The sequence below is a fragment of the Panthera onca genome, chromosome A3 (assembly GCF_046562875.1).
Source record: "Panthera onca isolate mPanOnc1 chromosome A3, mPanOnc1 haplotype 2, whole genome shotgun sequence".
NCBI lineage: Eukaryota > Metazoa > Chordata > Mammalia > Carnivora > Felidae > Panthera > Panthera onca.
In genome coordinates this window covers 23,145,479-23,165,785 of record NC_138341.1, presented here as the reverse complement: position 1 = coordinate 23,165,785, position 20,307 = coordinate 23,145,479, and the positions used below count along the sequence as shown (strand labels likewise).

The following is a 20,307-nucleotide window of genomic DNA, read 5'->3' as shown; positions in this document are numbered from 1 at the left end:
CATATCAATTAGACAACTTTTACTAAATGAGAAAACTACATTTAAAATGTGCTTTAAAACAAAATGGAATTAGAAAAAAAGACATATGCATTTGAAAGAACTTTGCACTGTGCTGAAAATCAAATCTCTTGCAGAAATACAATACGCCAATTCATAAAATGTAAGAGTTAACAGAATTCTCAATTTAACATTTTCAAAGACAATATTAAGGTCAAGAATTTCACATCAATGGTAGCACATATAGAAGAAGGGCATTATAAATATGATGTCCATCCCTATGAAGCTTACAAATTTGACAATACTCAATAAAAGCTTTTAGAATCACATCCAAAAGGGTCGCATCCAAAGTATCTCAAATCTGTGTCCTGTAAGTTCTCCTTCTAAAATCCTTATGTTGACTTTTCTACTCCTTGTTAATACTAACCCTTTAAAAAAAGAGAACAGGAAAAGAAATGCTGCAATAAACCCTTGATCATGTACAGAAATTATTGCTACTATAGCTCACTACAAAGCATGTCTATACAATATTGGATGAACTTTGATCATGAAAAATCAGAATAAAAATCTTTAGTGACATAAGCCTTACAATCGTATACAACATTCACATGGCAATATTAGACAGTTAAGCACCCAATAACCATCGTTGACAAAATGTCCCACTGACCAGCATTCATTTAAATACATCCTTCGTACAGAGGGAGGAAAAAAGAGATAGTGTCAGCTTTCCAAGGCTTGTCAAAAAAGGATTCTCATGTTCTGTGGATCTAAAAACAAATAGCAACAACAACAACAACAACAACAACAACAGCAACAACAAAAAACCCAAAAAAAAAAAAACAAAAAACAAAACCAATGCAGGTGAGGGTGTTACCAGAAAGTTAAGCATGCCAAAAGGTGTTTCGTGCGAATTAAAACCTAAAACCAAGGTACCACATAATCACATTACCAACTAGTTGGGTAATACTATATGAGCCTTATCTTAAAGTTAAATGAAATGCTACTGCACAATAGAGCATCAATAAGTTAAAAATTAGAGTGCACAAATCCAAATCAGTGGCAATTTCTGTATAAAGCAAAATATTCACTATCAGCTGTGAAGTTTGCCCAGTCAAACTGTTTGATTCAATCCCTGGATTGGATAGTTGGTCTATTTTTTTTGAAAAATATCAATCTTTAGAATTCCTTTTTACTGTAATGAGGCGTAAGTTTTCTTAGTAAGATTAAACAGGTACATAAGTAAATAAGCAAGGGAAAATAATAGTTGGTGAATGTCTTTAAAGCTCTTCCCACATTTCACTTGTAAAAATGTTCAGGGAAAAAAAAATTAATATTTGCCATTATTCTAGCAAAAACAAAACAAAACAAACAAAACAAGCCCAAAATAATTAAACGACCAAGCAACACTAAAACCACATTACACAGATGGATCATCATGCTTTCATCTGGTTTAACTATCACATCTAGTTTAACTGGGATGCTTTTCAACTTTAAAAACTGTGATACGTGAAGATGTAACTTTAATGGGTAATTTTGAATTTGAATTTAATTTTGCTGAATATTATAACAGAGTATACTTATTACAATACAGTGTAGCACATCTTTCTATTAGAAAAAAATTTAAGATCCTTTACCCGTCTCCTTAAGTTAAAGGTGTGACATCATAAAGGGTGTCAAATGGCTGGATGGTTTTACAGTGCACACTTATATATTATGAAGTATGTCCTTAACAAATCTGATGGTTTCTTTATAGAGTTCCTTTCTTCACCTTTTCTTCGGTGGATTAGCTGTTCGAGGTGGAGTGACAGGACGTCCTGAATTCAGTCCACCATACTGGTACTTAGCTTTCTTTTCAGATGGTTTCAATATCTTAAAATAAATAATTTATTAACAGTGTTACTCTTTCAAGTGCAATAGGTTTAAAAAAATTATTGTTATAATAGTGGGCTTTTCAAAAAATGACATAAATTTTAAAGGTTCAATAAAAGTACGGAAAACAGGAAAGTTCCATGGACAGCTCTCACATTTAAAGTGTGCAGATGACTAAATATTTGAATATTCTTATCATCTGTCAAGCCACTGGTAATTCAAAACCTTAAACACACAAATCCTATCAACTACCCAATCCTTAGATTTAAGTAAAAAAAATTTTTTAAATTAATATATCTCTGTGGTGAGGAAAGAACATTTAGTTTATGAGTCAAAAGACCAAGGCTGACTAACAGACACAAGAAAATATACTCAATGTCACTCATTGGGGAAATACAAATCAAAACTATGATGAGATACCACCTCACACCTGTCAGAATGGCTAAATTTAACAACACAGGAAACAACAGGTGTTGGCGAAGATGTGGAGAAAGGGGATCCCTCTTACACTGTGGATGGGAATGCAAACTGGTGCAGTCACTCTGGAAAACAGTACGAAGGTTCCTCACAAAGGTAAAAATAGAACTACCCTATGATCCAGCAATTGCACTACTAGGTATTTACCCAAAGGAACAAATGGAGTACACGTGCACCCTAATGTTTATAGCAGTGTTATCAATAATAGCCAATTTATGCAAAGAGCCCAAATGTCCACTGACTGATGAATGGAACATACAATGGAACATGACTCAGCCAATCCAAAGAATGAAATCCTGCCACTTGCAATGATGTGGATGGAGCTATAGTGTATTATGCTAAGCGAAATACGTCAAAGACAAATACCACGTGATTTCACTTGTGTGGAATTTAAGAAACAAAACAGATGAACACAGGGGAAAGAAAAAAAAAAAGGAGGCAAACCATAAAACAGACTCTTAACTATAGAGAACAAACTGAGGGTTGCCGGAGAGGAGGTGGGCAGGGGGATGAGTTAAACGGGTGATGGATCAGTCACAATGTTTATTCCATAGTATATTTGCTCATCTAGTATCAGTTGTAAACAGAATTGTATTTTCCATTATATCTTCTAACTGCTTGTGGTTTTCATATTTTAAAGCTATTGACATTTGGTTATTAGTATTAAATGCTAATATTTTATTACATTATAAAATATTAGGAGCAAAAAAACAAATGGGTGATGGGTATTAAGGAGGACACTTGTACAAGCACTGGGTGTTATATGTAAGTGATGGGTCACTAAATTCTACTCCTGAAACTAAGAATACATTATATGTTAACTAACTAGAATTTAAATAAAAACTTGAAACAATAAAATAATAATAATAATTCTGCCACTATTTAGAGGATAGTCACAAATGCTTTAATTTTTATGTGTAGATCTTAAAAAAATTATTTACATATTTTATGTATCATATCAGTTAAAATGTACATGTCGATGATTTAAAAGTATTTACAGTTGTACAACCATTGCTGTAATCTAATTTTAGAGTTTCTGTCAGTCCAAAAAGAAATCTTGCTCCCATAAGCAATCATTCTCCACTACTCTAACTTCCTTCAATTCTGAGGAAAAACTAATTCTTCTCTATTGATCTGTCTTTTCTGGCTATTTCACATAAATGAAATCATACAATATGTGGTCTTCTGTGACTGGCTCCTTTCACTGAAATCATGTTTTTGAGGTTCATTTATGCTGCAGCATGTATCAGTACTTCATTACTTTTAATTGTCAAACAATATGCCATTTTATGGATAGTCCACATTTTGTTTTCGTTCTTTACTTGATGGACATCTGGGTTGTTTCCATTTTTTGGCAATTATAAAGAATGCTCCTATGAATATGCATATACCTGTATTTGAGTACCTGCCTTCAGTTCTTTTCGGTATACCTATGAGTGGAATTGCTGGGCCACAAAGAAACTCTATGTTTCACTTTTTAGGGAGATGCCACACTGTTTTCAAAAGCAGCTGCATCATTTTCCATTCCCACCATCACTATATGAAGTTTCCAACTTTTCTGCATCCTCATTAATTCTTGTTATTATCTGATTTTTTAATTGTATTTATTCTGGTGGATGTAAACAGAGCTTTAACCTACATTATAGATAGAAATTTCAGTATTTACATACAAGTGTGTAGAAATGATTTAAGAAGCATTTCTTAGAACTATTCAGAGCATCACAGTGTCTCACTGAAGAAGAAATCCAATTCCACTATGGCAAATGCTGAAAGATAAGGTCTAGTTCCTATCCTTAAATTATAAATGAGAAGTCACGTGTTTATATTCAGGTGTACTAGCTGACAGAAATAGTAATAAAATAAAGGGAAAGAGGGATAGAAAAGCCTGTCCACATTTAAAGAAAGAGACATATAGTATATGCAGGAGAGGCACATAAAATACCCTTTGCAAAAATAAAGCACTGAAGTTGTTTTAGTCTGTGAACAAGAATGATTTATAAGTAGCACACTATGAAGCCAGAGTTGGTCTATTTCTAGCAAAAGGAAACAAAACCTAAGTTATTAACTGAATTCACATTCTTTTAGCAGGTTAAGCCCCTATTCAAGAAGTCATACAGGAATTTAACAACTTAAACATTGCATCAAGAATGACTGACATAACTTAGGCTCTCTAAAACTCTAATACCTGATATACACCAAAAAGTCCGGATCATTTGCGAATGAAAACAGAAGTCTCTAACAAGTCTATGAGTGATAATCACTTCTGAATAAAACTGATTTATATGTATTTATACTATACCTGAAATGAACACATCAAAGTTTCATCCACACTCATCATTCCACCAGCATTATCAAACTCGCCACAGTAATTTGGGGCTGAAAATAGGGTTACCAATTGTCGTTTAGCAAAAAATTCATATCCATCTTCCACCACCTGTGAAAGGAAAGGTCAAAAGAAAAAACACATTTATTTATAGCTGATTCTCAACTGTCTATATTACTGAGATTAATGTGACAAAGACCTAAAATTAAACACTGTTTTGTTTTGGAAGCTTGATTTTTATTTCTCAACTTGTCTTAGAATATTAAAATATTTAGTATGCCTTTTCTATAATGGCAAGGATTTAGCTTAAATGAAATCGTACACTTATGATAAATAAAATGTTTAAAAATCATACCATTTCTAAGGCTCTCCGTATGCTGATAGGTATAGTGTCTACAGGAACCTTACATACCTAGTACTTCTTTGTTGATGACATTATATCACAACTTCAGAATCCTTAATTCTTTAATGATTTAACATGATTTCTAGAATCTGTTGTCAATTTGAACGATTTAAACAATTTATATTTCTCAGCTCTACAATTCTGAGAAGTAAAGTCAATAACACATAAATATTTTATATTTATTTACAGTAGGCAAGAATAATTTTTGAAGTCTTTTAGGCATCCTTTGATTAAACAAAATTATCCTACAATACTTGCTCATAAGAAGTACCTCCAAAACAATTTACATTTTAAAAGAATTCCTACTATAGTATCAGGTACATGTTCCTATTGTAATTCCCTCATGGTAGAATTTAGATATTAACCTTTTCTGTTAAGATCTTGGTCACCTTATCTATTCCAGCTCGGCCACAGTGTTTGGAACTCAGTGTATCCTTTTAATTCCTAGTCTTATTCACTTGTTCATTCATACATTTACTAAACAGGTTTATTGTAAAAGGACATATGTGTAGTTTGTGCTGTTTCCCATCAGAAGTCTCTTAATTTTAGAGATAGGTTTCAAAATAAGCAGAACAGGATTCTGGAAGTGTCTGGAAAAAGACTGTCCAAACCAAGGTAGTTCAATAATCTGACTTCTTTAAAAAATCATTTAAAAGTTTTATTCATTTATTGAGAGAAAGAGAGAGAGAAAGAGAGAAAGAAAGAGAGAGAGAGAGAGAGAGAGAGAGAGAGAGAAAGAGAGAAAGAGAGAGAGAGAGAGAGAGAGAGAGAGATATCATGACCTGGGCTGAAGATGGGTGCTTAACCGACTGAGCCACCCAGGTGCCCCCATCATCTATTTTTGAAAAGATCTATGAAGGGAAATATATTGCTAAAAAAATTGATTATTAGTGGGTATCTTGATTATTAGTGGGTATCTTATTAGTAAACTTAGCAACTCTGCACTGTTATCTAGTAGAAAACTTCTATTAATTAGCTAAATCATAAACACAGTATTTACCAAACCTTTGCAAAAGCAAAGGATTTGGGGACTTGACTTCATTTCAACTGAGTTAGGAAATTCTGGTAGGAAGAAGACCTGTGATATACAACATATGCAGAAAAAGAGAAACCAATCTTCTTTGTTTATCCATAGGATCACAAAGAAAAGTAGTCAAGTGTCATAGGGAGCAAAGCTCTCCCAAAAAGGGAAGTACTGTGGCACAGCATCTACTTAACAAACTTCCTTTTAACAGACAAAGAAAAAACAAGGAATCTTTAAAAGTATTACACTTAGAAATTTCAAATACTTTTAGTACTTTCAGAAGTAAACAGAAAAGATTTATAAAAATGTCTTTCACTGAATGTATTTACCAGTCATATTTTAAAGAGCATGAGGACTTGACATATCAAATCATTAAAATAAGCTTTTGCTAATTAATTCATTTATTCAAACACTAAGTGCACGCTGCAGTATGTAAGTTTACAAGGCAATGGATATTTGGGGCTCTTGGGTGGCTTAGTCAATTAAGGGTCTCACTCTAGACTTTGGCTCAGGTCATGATGTCATGGTTCGTGAGTTTGAGCCCTGTGTCAGGCTCTGTGCTTGGGATATTCTCTCTCTCTCTCTCTCTCTCTCTCTCTCTCTCTCTCTCTCTCTCCCCCCACCCCACCTGTGCCTCCCCTGCATGCGTGTGCACTCACTCTCAAAATAAACAAACACTAAAACAACAACAACAACAACAACAACAAAGCAATGGATATTTAAAAGTCAACAAATCACAATCCCCTCCTTGAAGAGTACAGAATATAGTAGTGGTGGTGGACATTAAAAAAAAAAAAAAAAAAAAAAGTAAACCTAAATAAACTTTATTTTAAAAATAAGTATGTATTTTTATAATGAAAGCTCAAAGACACACAAAAGGAGATGGAGTTCAATAAACTCTCATTCTCACTATCCTGATTCAATAATTACCAGGATTCTGCTACATTTGTTTCATTTACTCTCCCTTTTTTCTAATGTATTTTACTTTTTTTTTTAGTAATCTCTACACCCAACGTGGGGCTTGAACTCACAACCAAGATAGAGGTGCACGCTCCTTTGACCGAGCCAGCCAGGCGCCCCAATGCTGATGTATTTTCAAGCCAATCCTAGACCTGTCATCTTGCTTCTATATACTTGGGTATGTATTTCTAAAAAATGGACGTCCTTCTTACATAGTACCGTTATTATCCCAAGATTTAAACAATGAACAATGACTCCTTGATATCTAACACCCAGTCTATAACTGAATTTTTCCAAGTGTCTCAAAAGTATCCTTTAATACTATGGTCATTTGATTGTTATCTAAAATACATATAAACATATTAAAATGGGATCAAGTATTTCTAGAAAGCTTCAGACAAGTGCCAAAAATTCTGCCAGCATTGTAGTATACTGCAAAATATAAATTAGTTTGAAACACCCTCCTAGAGGATGAGAAAGGGTTAACAAATCATTAGATTGTTAATTGTGAGATCAAGGTATATAGGCTTCATCTCTCCTATTACTTTCCTTACATAATTAGTTTTAGATCTTCGTTTCCTCAAAAACAAAAAAAGCAGATCTGTGTAAATAAATATTAAAATGTTCAAAAGTTTTAGATTTCATACCTGATGAGCTCGACAAATCAAATCTAAATCATGACGATTCAGAAATTTACTGACTACATCAGCTCCAAAAGTGAAGGAAACACCACGATCATTTTCTCCCCAGCCTTGCACATCCTTATCTGGGTCAGACCACAGCAAATCACAGAGCAAACCTTTAAAGAATAAAAACACAACAATGAAAAAAATAAAGTTTATAAAGTATATCTGTATCACGTTTCTTCTCATGCCCTCTTACCCTCTAATAAAGAGTAACAATCACTTGCTTCCTAGTACCCCAGACTATTGAATTTAGCCACTCTTTGCTAGCCCACCCATATAATTTTGCCTGGCTGAAAGCAGCACTTCCCAACTCTTCCCACATACAAGAAATATGTGCATGGCACACTCTAAGCACACAATATATGGAAAAGGCTGTTCCTTCTATACCTAGTTACTCCATATGAACAAGCAATTGACCCAAAAGCATTTCCTGAATAGAGAGGCTACTTACACTATTTCTGGGGGCCAATCTATTAAATTAATCCATTTTATTTATCCCTAAGCCAGTAACACACTAAAGCTTTTAAAAAAATCTTTATATTTGGTAGGGGTAGTATCCCCACTTAATGCTTTTCTCCAGGATTAACTTGGTTACTTTCACATATATATTTCTGAATCAGTTAGTATAATTCTATGAACCCAACTGAGATTTCACTGGAATTGTATCTGATCTAATGATCAATTTGAGGGAAGAAAACATTTTCTATAAAAGCCTGGAGGATTTAAATGAAATATGGATGAACAAAATGAGAACGGATCCTTGGCTTCAGTGTCAGGCATAAGAAGTCAGAGCTAAAAATATTTGAGTATCTTCATCATACTCATAGTAGTATAAATCTTAGGAGGGACTCAAACCACCTTGGGAATGTCAAGTGAGAAGACCAGTAAATGAACTCTGAGGAAGCAAACATTTAATACACAGGCAGAGAAAGGAGAAAGGGGAATGAGCAAAAAGTACTGAGAAGGAATAGTCAAAACAAAAGGAAGAGATTAGAACAGTAGAGATCTCCTGAAAGGGGTAAGAATTATCTAGAAGTAGGAAATGGTTAAGATTCAAGTACAATGAACAAGTAGAGCAGGATAAAAACCAAAAAATGCCTACCTTTTTATAGACTCTTTGGATCTTAAGAGTAGGAAATGTACTTAGTAACCATCTAGTCCAACTCTACTTGATGAATAAACAACTCCCCTTTACAAAATTACCAATATGGAAAAAGACAGTCTCTTCAACAAACAGTGTTCGGAAAACTGGAAAACAGTATGCAGAAGAATGAAACTGGACCACTTTCTTTTACCATACACAAAAATAAATTCAAAATGGATGAAAGACCTAAATGTGAGACAGGAAACCACCAAAATCCTAGAGAACACAGGCAAGCAACCTCTCTGACCTCAGCTGCAGCAACTTCTTACTAAACACGTCACCAGAGGCAAAGGAAACAAAAGCAAAAATGAACCACTGGACTTCATCAACATAAAAAGCACAGCAAATAAACAATCAACGAAACTAAAAGGCAACCTTCAGAATGGGAGAAGATACATGAAAATGACATATCAGATAAAGGGCCAGTATCCAAAACCTATAAAGAATTTATCAAACACCAAAACAACAATCCAGTTAAGAAATGGGCAGAAGACATGAATCGACATTTTTCCAAAGACATACAGAGATGGCTGACACATGAAAAGATGTTCAACATCACTTATCATCAGGGAAATACAAATTAAAACCACAATGAGATACCACCTCACACCTGTCAGAATGGCTAACATTAACAATACTGGAAACAACAGGTGTTGGCGAAGATGTGGAGAAAGAGGATCTCTTTTGCACTGCTGGTGGGAATGCAAACTGGTGGAGCCACTCTGGAAAACAGTATGAAGGTTCCTCAGAAAGTCAGAAATAGAACTACCCTAAGGTCCAGCAGTTGCACTACGATTTACCCAAAGGACACAAAAATACAGATTCGAAAGGATACATGCATCCCAGTGTTTAAAGCAGCATTATCAATAATAGCCAAAGTATGGAAAGAGCCCAAATATCCATCAATTGATGAATGGATAAAGATGTGGTGTGTATACACACACACACACACACACACACACACACACACACACACACACGAATATTACTCAACCACAGAAAAACCCAGAACCTTGCCATTTGCAATGACATGGATTGAGTTTGAGTATACATGCTAAGTGAAGTAAGTCAGAGAAAGACAAATACCATATGATTCCACTCATATGTGGAATTCAGAGACAAGTGGATAGGTGATGGGCTAGATGGGTGATGGGTATTAAGGAGGGCACTTGCTGTGATGAGCACTGGATGCTGTATGTAAGTGATGAATCACTGAATTCTAATTCTGAAACCAATACTGTACTGTAACTGGAATTTAAATAAAAATTTGAGAAGAAAAAAATTACCAATAAACAATCCTCTCATCAGTAAGCTAAAACATCTTTTTTTATTTACATGACATACTTAATATACCAAGATTTTCTAGACCCCTGTGGCACTCTAGGCAATCCTATTCAAGTTGTTGAGAACTGATGAATACAACATACAAAGGGTGGGTCTGATTACACAAATGATGGGACAACGAATCCAGTAACATAAATTCATTAAAAAAAAAAAAAGTCTGGTAGAAACCGAGAGAAAGGACAGTTTTGCTTATGTTAATGCTTTTAATGGTAAGACAGTGTGATATCATAAAACTACATTTAGTTTTTGTTCCTATTCCTGGCATACAGCTCCTAAAACCTTTGGAATTTCCTGAGTGACAGAGGTTATCTTTTTATTTTTTAATGTTTAGTTATTTTTGAGAGAGAGAGAGACCACAGGCATGCATGCGTGGAGAAGAGGCAGAGAGAGGGAGACAGAATGTGAAGCAGGCTCTGAGTTGTCAGCGAACAGCCTGAAGCAGAACTTGAACTCACAAGCCATGAGATCGTGACCTGAGCCAAAGTCGGATGCTTAACCAACAGAGCCACCCAGACGACCAGACAGGAGTATCTTTTATTATTCATAAGGAGCCCCTTTCCATCACACCTGAGTGTATGCTAATGAAGTGATCCAGATCCCCTAAAGCACTTCACAATGAGGCAAGTCAACAGCAAGACTAAACATATGATTAGACGACTGGAACTTTCAGCTGTCCCCTCTCTCTGGAGAGGTGGGCTGGAAACTGAGCTCTATAAAAACTCTTGAACAACTGGACTTGGGAAGCTTACAGTTGTTGAACACACTGATGACAAAGGGTGTGGAAGTTGTTCCCCAACCGATATCTCCTAGTTCCTGAGTTGTATCCCTTTATGATAAACTGATAAATACAAGTAAAGCATCTGAGGAAGTGGTTGTGGGAATCCCAGAATTGTGGCTGGGCAGTAGTGTGGGGGCAGTCTTGTGAAATGAAGCCCTTAACCTGTGGAGTCATGGCTAACTTCAGGAATTAGTGTAATTAAATGTTAGACACGTAAGTGTTGGAGAATGGGTTGTGATGTGGAAAAACCATAAACACTGTGTCAGAAAATGCCACCAACAAAGGTATTGATGTTTTAAGCAAACGGTGAACAGAAAAGGAGAATTTTACTGCATTCAATTCACAGGTTATCACAGCATTTTATTTTTTTGTTAAAAAATAAATTTATTTTATTTATTTATTTATTTATTTATTTATTTATCAAAAATAGATTTATTTTTGAGAGAGAGGGAGGGAGAGAGACAGGGTGTGAGTGGGGAGAGTGGCAGAGACAGGGGGAGACACAGAATCTGAGGCAGGTTCCAGGCTCTGAGCTGTCAGCACAGAGCCCGACATGGAGCTCAAAGTCACAAACTGCAAGATCATGACCCGAGCTGAAGTCAGACACTTAACCGAGTGAGGCACCCAGGTGCCCCATCATAGCATTTTAAGAATATAAATGCCATGATTAGTACACATCTTAGTACATACACTGGCACTCAACTATGAATAATTACCACTAAAAGCCAACAGAAAAGTTAGGCCACTGTGTCCAGAATTTATTTATAAAATTACACGAGGCTCATTTGTTAATCAACAGAGCAATGTATCCTCAAGTGGAACTTAATTTGCTTTTGTTTTGACTTGCTTCACTTACCTAAGAGTTATTCTGAACATCTGAACAGTTAACTTTCATTATTCTTTCACAAATTTTTCACAAACTCACCATGTATCTCTACAGCTTTCTGAGCTCTACAAATGTGAAATACAGAAGATGCAAAAAAATACCAGAAAACTAAATGGTAATTTTTAAAAGGCAACTGTATCCTCAGCTAAGAAAAATTATTATTTTTTAAAGATTTTATTTAAGCAATCTCTACGCCCAAAGTGGGGTTCAAACTCACAACCCAAGATCAAGCGTCACATACTCCATGGACTGAGCCAGCTAGGCACCCCAAGAAAAACTATTTTACTTAAAAAACTTTTGGGGCGCTTGGGTGGCTCAGTCGGTTAAGCGTCCGACTTCGGCTCAGGTCATGATCTCACGGTCTGTGAGTTCCAGCCCCGCGTCAGACTCTGTGCTGACAGCCCAGAGCCTGGAGCCTGTTTCAGATTCTGTGTCTCCCTCTCTCTCTGCCCCTCCCCTGTTCACACTCTGTCTCTCTCTGTCTCAAAAATAAATAAACGTTTAAAAAAAAAAAAAAAATTAAAAAACTTTTGGGGCACCTGGGTGGCTCAGTCAGTTTAAGCTTCTGACTTTGGCTCAGATCATGATCTCACAGTCTGTGACTTCGAGCTCCACGTCAAGCTCTGTGCTGACAGCCCTGAACCTGGAGCCTACATTGGATTCTGTGTCTCCCTCTCTCTCTGCCCCTCCCCAGCTTGTGTTGTTTCTTTCAAAAAATAAATAAACATTAAAAATTTTTTTAAAACTTTTGATTAATTTTTTAAAAATCCTTAAAAAAACTTTATTTTTTTAACAAAAATAAATGTTTATTCATTCTTGAGAGAGGGAACAAGACTGGGGGAGGAGCAGAGAGAGAGGGAGACAGAGGATCTGAAATGGGCTCTGCGCTGACAGCAGGGTGCACGATGTGGAGCTTGAACTCACGAACCGTGAGATCATGACCTAAGCAGAAGTCAGACACTCAACGAGTGAGCTATTCAGGCATGCCCCCCGCGGCCAATTTATTTATTTATTTTTTAACTAGGCTCCACTCCTAACATTGGACTTGAACCCATGACTCTAACATCAAGAGTCGCATGCCCTAACAACTGAGCCAGCTAGACACCTCTGTTTGACTACTTTTTAACAAGTCCTTGAAGGACATAATCAATGTTGATATGAATGAAGGAATTTAGAATGACAGGAAGATAAAGGGAATCAGTTAACAAGATCTTCTGTGATAAATAAGTTTGAAAGAACCATACTACAGTTAAATATGAAACTTAAAAGTATTGCACCTTGGGAAGTAAGTAGTGGGAAATAAAATATATTACTGCAAGTAATCTGTAGTTAGCTTACTATTGAAAAAGCTCTATTATTTATTACATAAACCAATCTTCAACTAAATATATAGTTAAGTTCAAATATGTCAATATTTTACATAAAACAATTAAACTTCTCTATATACTCAACCTGTATCAGGGACATCAGTGGGTCTCATAATTCTCCGAATCTGCTCCATAGACTGCAGGTCTGGTGACAGTCCTATAAATAAAAGATGGTCAGAGTAATGACATCTAAACAATTTTCACTTAAATAAAGCAACATTTAATCAAAGTAGAGTCACTATCTGAAATTAAAAATATGTAATGTGTTCCTTCTAATGTTATCTTCAATATACAGAGTTAGAAATCTTACCATTCTTCTTTCTTTCCAACCATTCTCTGCCTTTCTCCAGGAATATACCCAATTCCAATCCTTCCGACCACTTTTGTCACTTCTCACCACCTAATCTTAAAGATGTTTACTTCCAAGTTTAAGTGCCTCACTGTCCTGTAAGACCTTCCTACATCTCTCTGCAACATGCTCATTATCTTCGTAAAGTGTAATTGTTGATCACAAGGATAAGAAAAAGCACATGAAAACACTTCACAATCTTCAGTACATAAACTATTATTTCTCTTTTATGGATAATCCAAGTACCAACACATAACTTCTTAATTTCTACTTTTAAGTATACTAATGTGCAAGAACTACAATTTCCTAAATGTTTAGGATCTACTATAAAATACTTCAATTAATATAGTAACATGTTCTATCAGAGAATAAATCATGTTTTTAATGTTTATTTATTTTGAGAGAGAGAGAGGGAGCCCATGTGTTCCCACATGTTGGGGAGGGACAGAGAGAGAGAATCCCAAGCAAGCTTCACACTGTCGTCATGGAGCCTGATGCAGGGCTCAAACTCACAGACCATGAGATCATTACCTGAGCCGATATCAAGAATCAGGATGCTTAACTGACTGAGCCACCCAGGTGCTCCAAGAATAAATCGCTTTTTACCTCAGGCCTAGACAAGTACATCTATCTTTTCAGCATTTTTCACTTTAATTCTTCCTGCATATTAATAAATAATAATTATAAATAATATTTGTATAACTATATAAAACACTAATTTTCTTACAGTATTTTTACTATATTATTTCCATGTACAAAAACCCAATATGGTTATTAAACCATTCAACAAACTACTTTGCTCAGTATTCAAATCTCTATAATCTGATACTCATTATTCCCTATGTGCTTGACATTCTAGTTAGGCTAGTGCTCACACATTCCTTTAACTAGACAAATAAAAAAGACCATCTCAAATTCTTTACACCTCTTCAAAGTCTACTCCATCCTTCTAACTCAGGCTTCCATAAACATGTGTCCAACAATTCTCTCCCTTTCCAGACTGCATAAAAACTATTGCTTCTACAAGTGCTTTGACATAATTAAATCCTTTTCATTAGTCAGTATCTGTTTTGAAATATACTTTATCTTAACTTTTTGGAAACATGTATTTTATCAATAGGTTTTTAATTTCTTAAGACAGCCAGATAATATACAATCTATATATTTTCATGGCACCTATTCCTGCTTACTTTAAAAGTTATACAGAGTAACTTATTCTATCAAAAATTATCTTTAGGATGAAAATGGACATATTACATACAGCCTAGAACTCTTGATATGTGGGACTAATAAACCCAATTTCATTTGGATTCTAATGAAAGGTATTTAATATTGGCAGGAAAGTAATCATGATCTTCTCATTTTGACTGACAGTAGTGGTATCTTTCTATCAAAACTGAAGCAAAGGGAATACGTTATTTCAAATAAAACTCTGGTTATCCTCCTCACATGTGAAATTCTTTAAAGATAAGTACTCAACTAAACATTCATTTTGTATAAAGCTTCATAAATTTCTAGTTATTAAAAGAGATTTTAGCCATGTTCAGAACAGTTTTAATAATTTGACCTTTTACACAAGCACAGCTATATTTTTCCACAGTGTGCATCCTAGTTACTGTAGGTCTTTTCCAAACAATGGAATGACAGTGAGAAAAACCCATAAAGCAAATTTACTAGTCTACCTCCATGACAACAGAAGATCTTCTCATCCACAATGGCAGCTATAGGCAGACAGTTAAAACAATCGGTGAAGGTCTTCCACAATTTAATATTAAACCTTCGTTTGCCTATAAAAAGAACAAGCAAATAGAAGAAATAAATCTAAAACTGTTTTCATTTGTTATCTCATAGACACAGGATTATAATTTCAACTTTATTCTTTATACCGCACTTTGTTTTTTCTGTAATGAGTGCTTCTTGTATATTTTTAAAAAGGTAATAAATTTAATGAACATTCAACACCTTCCATAAAGTTAAAAAAACTTGAAAGATTGTGCTAGGTATTTTACGGAACACACATATCAAATCCTTTTGTCTCTTAAGATCACTATAATATAGTCACTTTGAAATAGTCTAACAGACTACTAGTTTATCTGTTCCATTCAATGTGTACATTAGTTGAATACCTAGCCAAATAAGTAAGCAAAAGTGAAAGGAGTATCTCTGGAGATTGTCCATTTTAACTCTAATGCATTGAGTAACACAGCATAAATTTACTGCCAAGAAAGGACAATTTCCAAATGCTTCCATGGTATTCACTTTTGAGTGAATTACAACTTGGCACTACATAAAGTATAAATAGAGACACAAAGGCTATAATTTTCCTATAGTCTAGCATAAAGAGCTACGACAAGAGAAATCTCAAGTGTATGTTCACCTTTTTAGAGTTACTTGATCTTCCTGAATTTGGCAAGAAGTTGCAACAACTAACGCTGGGGAGCGATGAAAGACACAGCACTAATTTCCTATGCTTTTATGCCATAACCTGCCTCTCTGTGAAAAAGTATAACTCAAAACAGTTTTTACAAGCTGCTCTCATGTACATTAGCTCAACTGATGTCATTTCTATAAACCTTGAGGATACTCAAGCCCATATTTTCTTCTTTAAAAACACACCTCTATTCCTCATATAGCTTTAGAAAAGTGGTTATAGTTAGATGCACTACAATCTGCTTCCTGTCTACTGGTCTGATTTGAACAGTTGAAACCATACATTACACCTTAGAAGTAAAAATGCCACGTAAAATCAGATGTAGAATCATTCCTACTAGAACGCAGCTCCACGAGACTAGAGATGATCTGTCTTGTGCGCTGCTGCATTCCTAGTGTGTAGAGTAGTGCCTGGTATACACACTTCCTCTTGTCAAATTATACAAACCAAGAAGATAGGAGTTTGAATAGGAGTCTACCATATTTAAGGAAGGAAAAAAACAAAAATAGATTCCAATGGAGAATTCAACACCAAAAAAACAATAAATTCAATTTGAAAATCGTTGTATTTGGTTCTAAATTGTAATTAACCAAACATGTGTTCTTTTCCATACTCTAACAAAAGCAAAAGACCAATTCAAATGTAGTAATTTAGTAATTACACTTGGAAACATTACTACAAAACAGGAAATCAGTGATTTCTTACCGAAGAAAAAGAGTACAGTAAAATATACCTGAGTAGTTGCTATCCTCATCTCTCTTGTTTTATAGGCACAAATTAAAATTCCAATAATAAACTTAAACTTTGAAAAAATTCCATAGAACTTCTCAATATTTTTCCTTCTTTATCTCAAAGTTTATTTATTTTGAGGAAGAGAGAGAGGGAGAAAGAGAGCACTGCACGTGTGCCGGGGAGGGACAGAATCCCAAGCGGGTTCTGCACTAACAGCATGGATGTGGGGCTCAAATTCCCGAAAGGTGAGATCATGACCTGAGCAGACACTGAGTTGGCAGCTTAACCAACTGAGCCACCCAGGCGCCCTACAACTTGTGAATATTTCTTGTGACACAGGGCCAATGAAAATTTCCATCTTATCCCAAGAATGCTGAGAGCTAAAATCTTAATAGATACTAGAAAAAGAGGCTATTATCTATAGTGACCTCTGTTTCACGTGGATATTTTGCCAAATGAACTGATTAATTACAAGAGGCCCTTTCAGCTGAGTAAGGTGCAGTCAACCTGAAATACCATGATCTTAAGAGATCCCAAAGAACTAGTTTAATTGGTAATATGTTTCCTGGTTTCAGGTTTTTCTTCCATGAAAGATTATTCTTGGTCCTATGCCTGATAAATTATATTAAAAAAAAATGAATCAAAAGAAATCTTTTGAACTGGAAAATTATATTAGGGAATATTAGGGAATTTTCCCATTAATAAAAGATAAATTTTTATTTTTACTTACATTCATCATAGAATCCATAAATGCGATTGATGCTAGCACACTCATGGTTTCCTCTTAAGAGAAAGAAGTTCTCTGGATATTTTATTTTATAAGCCAATAGCAAACAAATGGTTTCCAAAGACTGCTTTCCTCTATCCACATAATCTCCTAAGAAAAGATAGTTGGCTTCTGGTGGGAAACCTCCATATTCAAATAATCGCAGTAAATCTGTATACTGTCCATGAATATCTCCTGAAAATAGAAAAAGACAATTTTAGAGCATTTGGTTACTGTGGGAAGCAGCTTCAAATGATTCCCAATGTTTACACCCGTATGTAATCCTCTCCCCTTGAATGTGGGCTGGAGCTGGTGACTCGCTTCTAACAAACAGGAGACAGAAAAAGTGGGATGGGCTGTCACTTCTGAAATTAGGTTACAAAAGATCACGAGTTCCAATCTGCTTGTACTCTCTTGCCATCTCTCATTCTTGATGCTGAAGCCAGCTGCCTTATGGAGAAGCACACATGGCAAAGAACTGAAGGAGGCCTCTGGCCAAACACTTATTAGGAACTGAGCTCTCAGTCCATCGGCCCTTAAGGAACCGAATCCTTTCATCATTGAGCCTTGAGATGAATGTAGTCCCAGATCACACCTAGATCACAACCTTGTGAGAGACCCAAAACCAGAGGATCCAGCTAAGCTGTGCCTGGATTCCTGACTCATAGAAACAGTGCGGTGATAAATTCATGCTGTTTTAAGCCATAAAGTTTTGGAGTAATCTGTTATATAACAGATAACTACTACAGTTGCTCTTATTATCTGGTAGTTTAACATTACTTTGTTATACCCAAGAGTGAGACAGCCAGAATTTAGAAATATTTAGTATAACTAATTTCTATTACCCTCCAATTATTTCTGTATCAAAGCATTTTAAAGAGTATCTTGCAGAGAATTGGAATCATTTTAAAATGTTACAAGTAACTACATTTGCTTCATTTAAATTCATAGAAGAGACTGATCATTTCCACAAAATTCTTCTTTTTCAGATTTTATTTTTAAGTCCTCTCTACACCCAACTTGGGACTCGAACTCACAACGCTGAGATTAAGAGTTGCATGCTCTACCAACTGAGCCAGCCAGGCTCTACTCCACAAAATATCATATTACCTCTTACTTAAAGGTGATATTCTAAGCAAATTAATTTATTCAACAAACATTTACTTAGCTAATATCTTTTACTTGCTAGATACTGTACCAAGAAGCACCAAGCACATGACTTAATAAACACAAGAAAGAGGAGAAAAAGTAAAGAACACACTAAGCATCTGCAGATTACAAGGTATGAATGTGGACCACTAAGAAACATGCAGGACAGTGAAAATTTTTACATATAAAAATAGTCCTTGACTGAGCAAAAGATGATGATTAAGTCCATCATCAAAGTCCATGTAAAGCTATGTCATACACACAAACAGCCACTACCAGTTATCAAGCCAAAAGCCAATGATAATTATACCACTTCCCACTGTTACATGAACTATAAAAAACGCTTTTTGTACAACAATTTTTCTGGCTAAAACAATGTGATCACTCAACCTAAGGTTGTAAATTTTTGTTTTTGGCCAGAAGCCACCATGGATATTGCCATATTGCCACCCAAACTTTAGTTTGTTTGTAACTGGTACACCAAAATGCCCATTTCTCTACATCCTTGACAACAGTGGATTATCAGTTTTTGACTTTTTTTCCGACATGTCTAGAGTTTAGGATTTGTTTTTAAATTGCATTTCACTGATTACTAGTGAGGCTGAGGATCTTACATTTATTGACCCTTTGAATTTCTTCTAAAATCTGCCTTAAAAAAAAGATCTTTCTATTGTATTGTCTGTCTTGTTTCTAAGAACTAAAAACTGTGAATAGCAATCTTGTTATCTGATGTATATTAAAAATATTGTCTGTAACTTACTATTTTATGAAAGTTTTAATTTTTATATTTTATGTTATCAAACCTATCCATCTCTCTTATACAAAAATTTTTAAATGTTTTCTCTAGATCACCTTCAATTTAATTAGGGGAGGAAAACTGGTATTCAAAATAGACTGTTTCCAACTTTACCCGATTACATACCACAAATTTTCAGCGGTGCTTCCAATTCCAAAAGAATAGGCTGGCTGAGAAAGATCTCCCGAGACTTAATACATAAGCCTCGAACTTCTGCTTCAGTCATCTGCACAATCTTTCCTGGACGACATCCTCGTACTGTTAGACAATGAATAAAATGGTCAGTTTTTAAAAATGTCTCTATAAAATAAATAATCCTTAAAAAAAAAAAAAGTCATGCCCATATTTTGAAGGTCCAGAAAGTCACACAGACAGCAAACTACCAGATACCCTGTAGTGTTCTATGGCTAACAGTAAGGTTATTCTAGTGATCTTTGCCTTTCTATCTTTATTGTTGCTGGTTTCTAATGATGTTCCTCAAGGCTGCTGCCACAGAAATGCAGTCCCTTGTGCTTTCCAGTGGCCAACCTTGCAGCCCAAGAGACCTAAACGATTTTAGGAACAGCACCTTTGAGGATAGCCTACTCTGTCAGTAAAGTCTTGCATTTAGGAAAAGGCCAAAATAGCATCATTAAGAACCAGTGGCTATGAAGAAAGGGAAATGAAACAAAAAGTGGCTGTCAGTAGGTGATTTAGTTTCACACACGTCCTTGGAAAATTATGAACAGTCTTAAGAATTTTAACAATCCCCACCCTCCAACTTCTAATCAAAACAAAATTTAAAAGGTTCCAGATAGCTATTAAATTTTAATGCGTTATTATGTCA

At 35.2% G+C, this 20,307-nt stretch overlaps 1 protein-coding gene across 1 annotated transcript in view; it reads right to left on the bottom strand.

The window, feature by feature from the left end:
- Nucleotides 1–4: 4 nt before the first annotated feature.
- PPP1CB (protein phosphatase 1 catalytic subunit beta) overlaps nt 5–20,307 on the bottom strand; it is a 42,433-nt gene continuing 22,130 nt past the window's right edge. Inside the window, exons 3-9 of the mRNA XM_060651690.2 lie at nt 19,608–19,739; nt 17,501–17,731; nt 15,290–15,394; nt 13,344–13,415; nt 7,701–7,852; nt 4,643–4,777; nt 5–1,866 (exon numbers count right to left, since the gene is read on the bottom strand). Of these exons, the coding sequence (XP_060507673.1) occupies nt 1,762–1,866; nt 4,643–4,777; nt 7,701–7,852; nt 13,344–13,415; nt 15,290–15,394; nt 17,501–17,731; nt 19,608–19,739 (932 nt within the window). The 3' untranslated portion in view covers nt 5–1,761. The remainder of the gene's footprint in view (nt 1,867–4,642; nt 4,778–7,700; nt 7,853–13,343; nt 13,416–15,289; nt 15,395–17,500; nt 17,732–19,607; nt 19,740–20,307) is intronic.